Below are 12525 nucleotides of genomic sequence, written 5' to 3'. Positions count from 1 at the left end.
TTCATGTTTCCTAAGCAGGCTAAGCTCTTGTTTGATCGCTGATCGCATTAATTGGGATGCTAACTCTGGAGCACTGGGTTGAGAAGAATCCTGAGGCTAGGTTAGGGGTTTTCAGGAAAGAGCCACGATGCCTAAGTGATGTCTTGTACAGGCCCAAGTATTTGCTAAACCAGGATTAACAGTCTTCCAGACAAGAGACCTATGTACAGAAATGTACCAACCTTCTGAAGACAACTTTCCACTCACCAATTAGTACTGAAGTGATATTGACGTCCAAACGGGTTTTAGCCTTGGCTTCCAGCTTCAGCCGAGGAGGATGGAGACGACTAGCTGCCTGCTGTTGCCAGGATACAGTGCACGGCCAGGGCTCAAGAAATGGCTCCCAGCCTGAGAGAGAACAGGAAATCAGACATCTGTTCAGCAGATACTAAGAGTTTATAGGGGACACTGCTCACAAATGCTCAGCAAGGACAGGCTGTAGCTTAATAGCTTTCTATTTCCAATTTAATTTCACAATGAAAGCACCATCTTTAGCCACAGGTCGCCCTACAGATGCCTGTGCTATGGAGGGGATATAAGTAGAAAAGCATGTCTGTGCTGACCACGGTCTTCCAGGGGTGGAGGCGATGTGCCTCTCCCCTTAAAGGGCAGGCAGAGCCTGTTTTTGATCCTCTCAAGATAAAAACGGAGTCTCCGAAAAGTAGCATCGCTGTTAATGTAACTATTAAATTTGATTCCCTTGCTTACATCATGAAACCATTGGTTAAAGAGATAGGTATACTTGTAAATCCATTAAGATTTTCCAATTTTTTAACTTAAAATGTCATATGTACAAAGGCGTATAAACCACATATATGTATAGTTTAAAGCAGGGGTCCTCAAACTGCGGCCCGCGGGCCACATGCAAATACAAATATTGTATTTGTTCCCGTTTTGTTTTTTTACTTCAAAATAAGATATGTGCAGTGTGCGTAGGAATTTGTTCATAGTTTTTTTTTAAACTATAGTCCGGCCCTCCAACGGTCCGAGGGACAGTGAACGGGCCCCTGTGTAAAAAGTTTGAGGACCCTGGTTTAAAGAATAAAATTACTGCAATACTCATGCGCGCACTATTCGGCTTTAAGAACTAGAAAACCACGAGTGCCTGTGAAGCGCGAGTGCTAGGCCCCACCTCCGCCCCCTTCTCCCCAACCCTCTCCCATGCAACTCCAGTGACCGTGCTCTTGGGTTTCCAATCACTTCCTTGCTCTTCGTTACAGTTCCACCACACATGGATGCATTTCTCAAGGGCATACTGATTAGTCTGTCCTGTTGGGGATCTTTACTTAAATAGAAGCCGACTGCATGTATTCTTTTGCAAGTTTCTATTTTGCTTAACAACATATCTTTGAGATTCACTCATACTGATGCCGCGTAGCTGTGATACATTTGTTCTCACCACTGAACTGTAATCCATTTAGGACTATGCCGTATAATCTATCCGTTCTACCGCTGAAAGATAGGCATGGACTCGTTTCATTGCTGTTAGGAAGCCCAGGGCTATCAGCCGACTGTGCTCATTTTCTGGGACACACAGTCAAGAGACTCCCCGAGCACAGACCTAGAGGCAGCATAATCTTGGGCTGTTGGGATGCTTACACTCAACTTGACTAGGTCATGACATATTATTTTCCAAAGCGGTTGCACCAATTTACACTTCTAGCAGCAGGAAATAAGAGTTCTATGGCTCATGTCGTCACTAATATTTAATAGTGTCACATTTAATTTTTGCCAGGCTGGTGGGTGAGAAAAATGGTATCACACTGTGATACTTCTCAAGGCCAGTTAATTTTTAACAGTTCTAAATATACTCAATCAGCCACAGGTGAGCTGATTTACTAATATAAATCCCACCGTCAGCACACTTAGTGACCTGCCTGTGTTCATACAACTTTAAAAGTAAGCCATATTTACTCTCAAAAAACAAATGATTCCCAGAAAAATAGCTACCATATGCCCTGTAAGAGTTTCTCTCAAATAGCAAGACTTGGGCCATTGTTCTCCAGTTAAAACATTTTGAACAATTAGGAAATGATTGTTACTCTGAGTGAATTTGAAACGGAAAGGAAAACGTTAACTAACAGAGAATTAAATGAGTCAGGCTCTAGAATAGGGGTCGCCAACTGGTGGTCCATGGACCACTGGTGGTCGGTGAGGTCTGAAAGGTTGGCGACCGCTGGTTTAAGGAAACCTTTGGAGCAGCGGTCGCCAACTGGTGGTCCATAGACCACTAATGGTCCGTGAGGTCCAAAAGGCTGGCGACCGCTGCTCTAGAACACAGCAGCAGCGCAACACACGGAGGCTCAATTTTCCATTGAGAGCAAACGGAGCAACCCCTCACCGAAGCTCAGCCTGCACGGCACCCTCTGTTTACTTGGTCCACCGCTACTAAAAACTCTCTGAAGGTAAAGAATTTCCCAGCCCAACCCGCTCGGCCCTGGTGCAGGACGATTCCTGAATGTCGATCCGTGTAGGCCAGCGGTTCTCAACCTGTGGGTCGCCACCCCGCTTTGGGGGTCGAACGACCCTTTCACAGGGGTCGCCTAAGACCATCGGAAAACACATATACAATTTTACACACTGTTTTTGTGATTAATCACTATGCTTTAATTATGTTCAATTTCTAACAATGACATTGGGGGTCACCACAACATGAGGAACTGCATTAAAGGGTCCCGGCATTAGGAAGGTTGAGAACCACTGATCTAGGCCCTTAGCTTGGTCCCTCCGTGGAAGGAAAGACCCTGGAAATGCATTGCAGGATATGCGGGCTTTCTGACCCCAGAAAGAGAGAGACTGCTCTGATGAACTGTGCTTTACTTTAGGGAGTAGCTATGGCAGATTAGACACGATCACTGACTCAGTTCTCTTCTAATAAAACAAACAAGTCCAGCAGGGAGTGAGGAGGCTTGAAATTTAAAATGATTATGGCCATAAATCTCCTTGGAAATTTAGCTACTATCCGGGCCAGCCAAATGATCCTTCACTATTGAGCAATTTCATGTTCTAGAATACGTCAAACTTCAGGGTCAAAAAGACTTAACTAATCACAACACCTTTTTAAATAATTCAGTTGAATTAGAAAAAGGAAAAACCTCTATCTTTTGTGCTTATGTAGTCACTTGTTTTTTTATCTTTCCCTGCCCTGGCCCACCCCCGTTCCCCTCATGTAAAATTTATGTAGAAATAGGTCCAGGCAAATATTAGTGTGAAGTCCCACAATCACCTCTGCTTACACTGACCTGACAGAGCCCGGTTGTAATAATCTCCAGAAAGGGTGAAGTGGGCGTGGCCTTCGGGGCTGGTTCTTATGCGCTGAAGAAAATTCAGACCTGCAACAAAAGCAACGCTCACTGCAGAGCCACAGCGGAACAACCAAAACTTTCTTTTGCAGACAAAGCCCTTTAGAGAGATGTTAGTTACAGCTAAGACTGATGATCTCACAAGAAAGCACATAAAAATCTGATACTTTGTTCATCGCGGAGTTCTTTGCATGGTTTCTGATTTTTAAAATACTGCATTAAAATACCATTTCTCTTCATTACTGAGTTTTGGGCACCCTTTAAAGGTTGTGACTGAAGTCAATGCCTCCTTTGTCTCCCTCCAGTACCAGACCCAGGCCCAGCACCCAGGTGTATTTGAAGCCTGTAGGGACATAAAAACATTTCTAACTGAGTATCTTACAAGAAGGTACAGTGATAGGAGCAGTCATGTCCTGATAAATATTAGCTCAAATTTTTAAGATTACCATAGAAAAATAAGGAATAATGGCGCTCTGCAGAAAAGATACTCATGGAAACAGTCCAAGTCCCAGTTGCTAGTTTTAATCACGTGGCCCTTGTAAGTGCCCAGAAGCACAGGAAAAGGAAAACCTCTACAACGGGCAAAAGGTCAAGTTAAATCCCCGGAACCAATTTTCTTTGAAGGGAATAGCGGCTAGCAAGATCAAAACAATGGAAAATTAAAAGTAAACACAGCAGGGAGAGGTTCCTTTACTCTCTGCAGCAGCCGAATGGAACACAGTTTACAATGGCGGGACTTAGGCTAACGCACTTCTACCTTAGTCCCTGTACAAACTTCACCTCTTCCCTGCCCTATGAAGGGGACTCTACTAGGACTGTGTTTTTTATTTTCAAAAGATATTTAGAGCAGGAGCATTCTAAATGCCTTTAATACACTACAATCACTACAGTATTCAGATACATTAAAAAATAAGGTGGAGAGATCAGGAATTATTTAGTTAGAGCTGTTAATATAACAGAAATTTTGTCAATGACAATTTTGATTATTCCACAGCTATAGGCTGAAGGCCACATATGGCAAATAAATACACATTTCTTTAAAATACAAATGATGAAGAACATATGTAAAACCATTATCTAAATATCCATCCATACTACTAAGTAGAGGGCATGAATAACACAAAAAGGCCCCAAATAATTCAGCAATCACGGGAAATCTTCAAGATGAGTCTGGAAACCAGGAGAACACTCACGGGAAAAGGTGAGCTCGGCAAGCGGAACGTCACGGTCCATGCAGTCATCGATGAAGCAGATGCACACACTCTCAGCCTTAATCTCCACGCCCGAGATCAACTGAGCTGGTGCGGCCCCCTGGCTCTCTTGGCTATTAGAGGCCAGGGAAAGAGACTTCAAAGGTTCAGCATTCTTAAACAACCAACTTGCTGCCTTTTTTAACTGGCCTGCAAAGAAATTAAAAGGGGATCAGTTCAACCAGTTCCCACAGCGACTCAAGCAACTCACAGAGGAAGTAGAGAAAGTGTATGGGGACTTACTGGACAACCCAAGAGAACCTTGATCCAACTGTATTCTTAGACATAAAAAAGAAAAAATTGCATAATAATAGGAATTCTGCTTTTAAGCATATAACAAGGCCCTCTTTGTTGCATGTCTTCCACTCATTTTATTACACCTTTTATGTATTAAAGCCATCTTTCCTCTACTATGACATCCGTTGAAGGAGAGGAAAGAAGAGAGAAAGAGAAAGCGGAGTTATGGAGACACATTAATTACCTTGGCACACCAAAAGAGCCTTGCGACAATCGTCCATGCTGAATCCCAGCTCCTGCAGTCGAGCCAGCTGTAACTCTAGAAAAAGGGGTACAGGATTTTTATTAATATCTTTGTTAATTAATCCATAGACTAATTTAAGGAAAAAGAAAAAATACAGAAACTGGTGACTAAAACATTTCATTTCTCTAGGCAAAAATGGCCTCCTAATTAAAGACTTTTGTCATATGTACCCTGAAAATTATAGGAGCCTTTTTCTGTATATTGATTGTGTCTTTAAAAGTTTAAAACTGAAACTTAGTATTATCTACATAACTTTGAAAGAAAACTCAAAGCTTAAAACCAAACCTTAGCATTTGCCATATAACTCCAGAGAATACTGCAAAAGGAAACACAGATAGGCTAGAACAGTTGGTTTGGGGTGTTAAAATTTTTAAAAAATAGAGAAGCATATTTAGGCTCCCAATTATACTTAATGACATACAATTATACTCTGAACAATTAAGGTGTGTTAAAAGAAAATCTTAAAAGTAAACAGAAGGAAAGTTATTAGAAAGACTAAGTGGGTTTAAAGTTAAACACCTACCCAAGACAGGATCTAAGGTATGTCTTGTCCCTTCTCTGATTTCCTCTCCAACTCGAGTCGCACCAGAAAGGCCACTGCTCACGGAACTGGCCTCCGAGGCCACCGTGTCGGGCACTGCAGTATTAGCTTGCTCAGGGATGGATTTTGCAATAGCAAGAAACAGCTGAACATCATTATAGGAGAGTCTGATATCCAGGGCTTGTAACTGAATCTGTCAAAATGAAAACGGTGGCAGGTTTTAAAGTTTCATTTTGCATCTACACCTCTTACAGATACAATTTCCTAATTCAAGTTTCAGAGGTCCAAAAGACACTACATTTCTCATTTTGAAAACTGGAAAGCTCACTATATTAAGCACTAATAGCCATGAAGGAAGGCGTAGGATGACTTTCATAAAAGAACATTAATCATTAAAGCAGAGGATCAAAGATTGGCTGTAGGGGAGATAAGATCACCTATTAGCAACATTTTGTTAGTCCATTTTGCTTTGATCTATTTTTTTAAAATCTCTGAAACAAAATGACCAACCAAAGTATCTTTTCTTTATTTAAACAGAACCTAAAATGATTCAAGTTCCACATGAATATTTCCTAAACCTCTGGTCTTCCTCAGAGATTAGCAATACAGTCAACACTAGTAAAAGCCATACAGACACCAGCCCACTTTAAAAATCGGATGACTGTTCAAATGTCTGTGTATGATGCTTTATTTACTTATTTTTAATTTTTTTAAAGACTGAACATCAGAATTGCTTTTCTCTTTCAGGCTCCTATTCCCCCTCCACCAAAGAAATAAAACATCAAATTCTTAGGCCTTCCTTGCCAGGCCTCGCCCTCCCTGCTTCACCATACATCCTCCTCCTCCTCAGTTCCCTACATGCCTCCTTGTTCTAGCGAGACTTGTCTGTCTCACGTTTGCTGAGCCATGTGCACCCCTGACCTCAGGGCTTCCTAACATGGAATGTTCTCCCTCTCTGCCTATATACCCTCCCCTCCTCTCAGACTCACCTGACCTGGAGTTCCACTCACAACCAACAGTCCTACCTGTGTGGAGTTGTGCTTTCCATAAACCTTTATAGAACTTCAAGGTTACACTAGACAATTAAAAGGTCTTACATCCTCCACAAGACAGCAAGATCTTAGGACAGAGATGATGTTATTTGTATTTTGTTGCTGAAGGACCTAAAATGTTGTTGGGCCCAGCAGAGGCATATAGTCCCAGCTCAGGCAAGTGTGTGAGAGTGCAGCAACATGTCACAGGTGTTCATCATTACCTCCAGGATCGGTGGGAAATCTGTGCTGTTGAACGCATCCATCAGTCCTGAGCTGTTCTGATAAGAAGAATTCCCCACCAGCTCCACCTGAATTTGTACTGGATCAACAATTGAAAGAGCCGTATCATGTTCATTCCCCAGTCGGCACGAAAACACCTAGAGAATGAAATATAATATGCTAAGAATTAATGTCTGATTTAGAAAGAGCCTGACCATCAGCTGAAAAAGAGACGAGCTCAGAAGCAACACCCATGACAACTGCTGAAATACTGTGAGGAGTGAGGCTGGTACTTCCCGACTGCCCACAGCATGTTCAGCGGTTCATGTGAAAGGCAGTTTAGCAACACATAACAAAAGACTTAAAACTCTCACACCTTTTAAGCCAACCACCCTACTTTTTTCTAGGAACTAGCCGAAGGAAATAATGCAAAATATAGAAAAATTCACTGAACCATTATTTAATAGCTAATAAAAACAATTAAGAGCAATCAAGGTTAAAAAATAATAATAATAAATTTAAAAAGAGCAGTCAAGGTTTAATCACTCAATATGCATAGCTACTCAATGGAATATTCTGCAGCCACTTAAAGTGACAGTTAAAAAGAGCATATGGAATACAGGAAGATAGTCACAACATAGGTTATGTGAAAATGCAGCCCAATAAATAATGATTACACCATGACTTTAAGGAAAGAAACACAATGAAATATCAAGAGATTATTTGTGGAGGGATAGGTGTTTTTCCCTCCCCTGCCCCAATTTTATATACTATAGTTGTTGCGTTCATAGTTAAAAATAACTACATTGATTACTGAAGCTGGGTAACAGCTACATAGTGGTCCATTATATTATTGTTTCCTTTGTACATGTTTGAAATGTTCTATTAAAAAGCTTTAAAATATATTTTATTTCTGGGGAGAAAGAAGAGAAGGGAGGGAGGACTCCTATTCTAAGATCAAATTATTCTGCACACTCAGGAAAAGTACAGAAGAGGAAAGCATTCATGTTGGTTTCCCTTGCTCCTTCCCCTGCGCTTTTCTGACATTTCTTAGTGCTACTGAAAAACAGGTCTGACACCGGGGTCCTTTGCTATATGTAAAATTAACGCACTTTGCTTTCTTTCTAAGTGCGACACTGTACCAAGCAGGCTCACAGCTCAGATTCCACCATGCTGCCTAGAGAACAAGACGGCAAGCAGTTTCCAGGAAGCTCAAATACTGTACCGTGCAGTTGTTCTAAGGCTCTGGAGCAGGAGAGTTGCATTTTCCCTTTTTCTCCAGGGGCTTCTGCTACACAAAACCCAATTGTACCTAACAGCTCATTAATCAATCACCAAGAGTTTCCATTCAAAGCTGGCATTGTGGTGGCTTAGAAAGCAGATGAATTGCAATTTCATGATCAACTCACATCACACAAGCATGTAAATCCTTCCTCTCAAACTGAGGTTTCTTTACAGGAGAGAAAACAAGTGGTCAAGAAGTGAAATCTCTACAGGTTTTAATCAGCTATATCTGACCAGAGGGGGGGGGAAGCACCATATGCGGTTGACAGTGAAAGTAAGTTTTGCTCATCAACTTCTGAACGATATCACTGGAAAGAATAGGGCATGGAAAGTTCAGTCGTGAAAGGAAAGGAGATGATGAGTAACTCTGACCCAACATTGTAGCACTTATAACATGAGGAATGTTAGCCGAGATCAGGGAATGAAGAACTTTTAATAGAGATAATAATCTGCCTCATTTCCCTCTCTCTCCACGAGCCCTGGCTTACAAAGAGGAAAGCATTTTTATTTAATATTGTACAATATAATTTCCAGGCTACAGAGGCCACTTCAATGCATATCTCGTTAAGGAGATTAAACCAGGGTCTGGGCAGCACTATTCACTCCTTTAGGTAATGCATGACTCTCCGGAGCTGCCCTTTTATAGATCAGATATTCCTAAAAGGATAATACACGAAACTCTTCACACCTTTTATAACTATGTTTCCATGACCCCAAAGCCCTCGTCTTCATAGAGACAAGCAGTCACTGTGGGGAAGGGATGCAGGGGAAATGAGGGCCACTTCCCCACCTTCACGAAGGTGCCAAGGACTAGGCCTGCAGAACCAGAGGACACAGCAGGGAGCCCGGCCGGTACTGGGGAGCCTGACGTTCTGAGGAAGGAGGGTGTAAGAAGGAGGTAAAGTCCCTCCTCTCATACACGGCCTGACACTGGAGGACTCAATTCACACATCAGAGTAAGCTGGTAGCTTTGAGGAGGAAACAAAATGAGGGGAGGGATCCTCCAGTTCTGCTAATTATTTCTCCTAATGAAAGCTTAGGAGGTCAAAGTCTCTTCCAGCTGCTCTTCTCTTGAGCCAAACATGCAGTCTTTCGATCAACTCATAAGCTTCTTACCTCGATACCAAACAAACTTCCTGAAAAGGGGCGATCCACAAATCGGGGCTTGTAGGTAAGCACTGTGGTGCCTTTGAGAATAATGGCGTTGGTGTCGAAGCAGGACACATCTTCCACGACCACAAACTCTGTACCTGCAAGGAGAGCAGCGTTAACCACGCCCAAGTGGGAGGCTGGGAAGCACCAGGCTGCCGGGAACTAGGCAGCACGTGGCCACTGGGAGGGACGTGACCGTCAGACCTGTGCTGCAGGGTGTCCACCTTCTCTCTCCTTCACGGTCACCGTGGACAATTCTGTGCACCTGGCCAGGCACAGCTGAGCCAGCAGAGCCTGCCCAGGCGGAAGAAACTGCAGTGCAGTTTCTCTCTTTAGAGCGTGTTTTTAATCTAGGTCTCCTGGGAGGACTAACATATTCAGAAGCTCAGGGAATCATCCCTCCTCCAACCGATGACCTGCTTTAAAATCCCAGGAAGTAGATTCAGATAGGAACGCTGGGCAGGCAGCACTGGACACTATATCATCTATGTAGCCGTTCAAGTTGTTTTCAAAGAATGAAGAACAATCCAGTGTAGAGATTTTTGAAATCAGTGCCTGCAGTTTCCTACTCATGTGTACATGGCAAATTTACTTTGCTTTATATACTGTGTGTCTTCATCAAAATCCATGGATAGCGTGATCTTTCAAAACTAAATCCACTTAAAATGCTAGCTGCTTCCAACCCACTGAATAGTTCATAGGGAATATCACAAACAATAAATACACAAACACATACAGATGTACTAGAGTTCATGAACTAGAGTTCAATGGTTAATAAAAACCATAATAAATCTATTCGTAAAAAAATATATATTCTTTTTGTAAAGAGAAAACAATCCCTACTTATTATAAAATGAAATTTTCACATACCAAACTTGCCCAAACTCAGTAAGGCACATCTGTTGGGGCCCTAAAGATCAAACAGAAAATTGAAGCAGACTTTTAACACTGGGGGGGCAAAGACCACTGCCCAGGTAGTACTCAAGCTGGGATGTGCATTAGGTGAGCAGAGGAAAGAGACAAGAGACCCTGAAGCCTTCACTTCAGGCCAGGTAGTTCACACCCACACACAGAGGTCAGGAACGTTGATGCTTACTGTTGGTCTTGAAAGACTCCAATGTATAAGTGCTCATGTCAAAAAATGAAAGGCAATAGAAAGTCACCCTGCAACAGACTGAACCTAACATTTAAACTCAGAGCAGTGGCTCACACCTATGAATACTCACCTGTTACATTGACCTTGACCTCCAAGTGCTTTTCAGTGGACACAGGAAGGGAAGACCGCCTGGTAACTACTCCACTCTTCACAGTTTTGGGAACTACAGCAGATTCACTGCTAGAATTCCGGTGGCGAGAAGGGGTAACATTAGCTTGTTTCTTAATGTCACTGGGAGTGTGGAGAAAATCATGGACTAACAGCAGCCAGTCAAATATGAGAAACACTCGGAGATTGTTGAGAACGACCGTAAAACAGGAGGAATCCTTCGTAGATCTGCATGAAAGAAGACCAAAAAAAAGACATCAGAAAGGAGAAACATGACATTTCATTAGCCAACAAATGTATTACCCAGTTTTGGCAGATGGTATTCCAGCATTTTCTACACTGACAGCTATATCAATAAACTCTGAAAACTGGTATAATAAAACATTAAATGTATGTTTTCAGAAGTTAATCATATTTTTAATAAGAAGTAATCTATATCTATAAAGGCTAAGCAACCGTCTGACCGGTAGCTATGATGCGCAATGACCACCAGGGGACAGATGCTCTGACTGGTAGCTGTGATGCACACTGACCACCAGGGGGGCAGACACTCAACGCAGGAGCTGCCAAGCTGCAGTGACTTGGCAGCGGCAGTTCTCGGGTGACACACCCCAGAACCAAAGAGGAGGGAGCCTGATTCCAGGTGCATCAGCCAAGAACCGCCCTCTCACAATCCAGGACCCCTTGGGGGGGAATGTCAGAGAGCCGGTTTCAGCCTGATTCCCGCAGGCCAAGCCAAGGGACCCCACCTACCAGAGGGATCCCGCTCATTCTGCAGATGCCCTTTGAGTCATGGACCACCCCAAGTGCAGCTGGCCATGGAGGGACTGTGCGAGGTTGGCTCCAGGGCGTGTCCGGCCCATCTCACCCAGTCCCGCCCAGCCGGCCACCTTCTAATTAATATACTTTCAATGTGCATGAATCCGTGCACGGGGCACTAGTATGCTATAAAAAACAGTACAGTGTAGTCCAATGGTTCTCAACAAGGGTGACTGTCCTCCAGAAGACATCTGGCAATGTCTGCAGGTATTTGTGGTTGACACAACTGCGGGAGGGGGTATTACTATCGGCATCTTGTGGTTAAGGCCGGGGATGGTGCTAAACATTTCACAATGCACAGAACAGCACCCACAATAAGAAATTATCTGACCTAAAAATGTCAACAGTGCTGAGGCTACAGTAAAAAGGGCACAGGCTTAAATCCTGTCATTTAACAAGATGTGTTATCTTGGGTGAGCAGCCTACCTTCTCTGAGGCACAGAACAGGTTATTTGATAAAAGTCAGTTCCCTTCCCTAAGGCTGTTTCAAGGAGATCAAGGAGGATCTCTTTCCTTGATGTCTAGAATCGCTTCTCTACAGACACACATTTACACACCAGCGCCAGGTGGTTTCTCTACTGGAACTGACCTGAGAACCCAGATCTTTTAGCCTGAGCAGGAGGACAAGTAAGATAGCGTTTATTGTGGGGATGACCCCAAGCACCCTAGAAGTGGAATGGGGGTGTGAGGGGGTGAGGGGGAGAGAGATACTCATTCTGTAGTCCCTTTACCCCAAATTCTACATTTGAGGTGAAAAGTCAAGGAGGACCCTCAGACCTGGCCTGGCCCATCGGGGCAGCAGGCAGACGGGTAGCACAGAAGGACAGTGGGCTGGGGACATCTCTACAGCGTTTTCTGGGTTGAACTTTGTTCTGGGCCTCTAGCTAATGCATGTACCTGGTTCTCTGCCCTAACAGGGCTCTTATTCTGGAAGAAGTGATTCGGAGATATCTGGAAGACTGGCTTCCCTATGCTCATATTTCTCCTAAACCTGGCTCACTGCCTCTAGAAAAGAGGCACAATGATGTATGTCTCCTTCATACAGACACAGCATTTTTCACAGAAACACTTTACCCTTTT

At 43.2% G+C, this 12525-nt stretch overlaps 1 protein-coding gene across 12 annotated transcripts in view; it reads right to left on the bottom strand.

Annotated features, from left to right (window-relative positions):
• Positions 1-12525, bottom strand: part of VPS13D (vacuolar protein sorting 13 homolog D) — a 221325-nt gene that overhangs the window by 138710 nt on the left and 70090 nt on the right. For all 12 annotated transcript variants that reach the window (XR_004973974.1, XM_036348853.1, XM_036348857.1 and 9 more), the window contains 8 exons: positions 10589-10854; positions 9327-9460; positions 6929-7084; positions 5656-5866; positions 5073-5147; positions 4535-4741; positions 3282-3371; positions 247-387 (listed from right to left, as the gene is read on the bottom strand). Coding sequence is in view for 11 of the 12 variants with exons in the window: in XM_036348853.1 (XP_036204746.1) it covers positions 247-387; positions 3282-3371; positions 4535-4741; positions 5073-5147; positions 5656-5866; positions 6929-7084; positions 9327-9460; positions 10589-10854 (1280 nt within the window). In the remaining variant the exon portion in view is untranslated. The remainder of the gene's footprint in view (positions 1-246; positions 388-3281; positions 3372-4534; positions 4742-5072; positions 5148-5655; positions 5867-6928; positions 7085-9326; positions 9461-10588; positions 10855-12525) is intronic.

The sequence above is a fragment of the Myotis myotis genome, unplaced genomic scaffold, assembly GCF_014108235.1.
Source record: "Myotis myotis isolate mMyoMyo1 unplaced genomic scaffold, mMyoMyo1.p scaffold_m19_p_2, whole genome shotgun sequence".
NCBI lineage: Eukaryota > Metazoa > Chordata > Mammalia > Chiroptera > Vespertilionidae > Myotis > Myotis myotis.
Note: the sequence above shows the minus strand (reverse complement) of the source record. Positions and strands in the feature narration are given on the sequence as shown.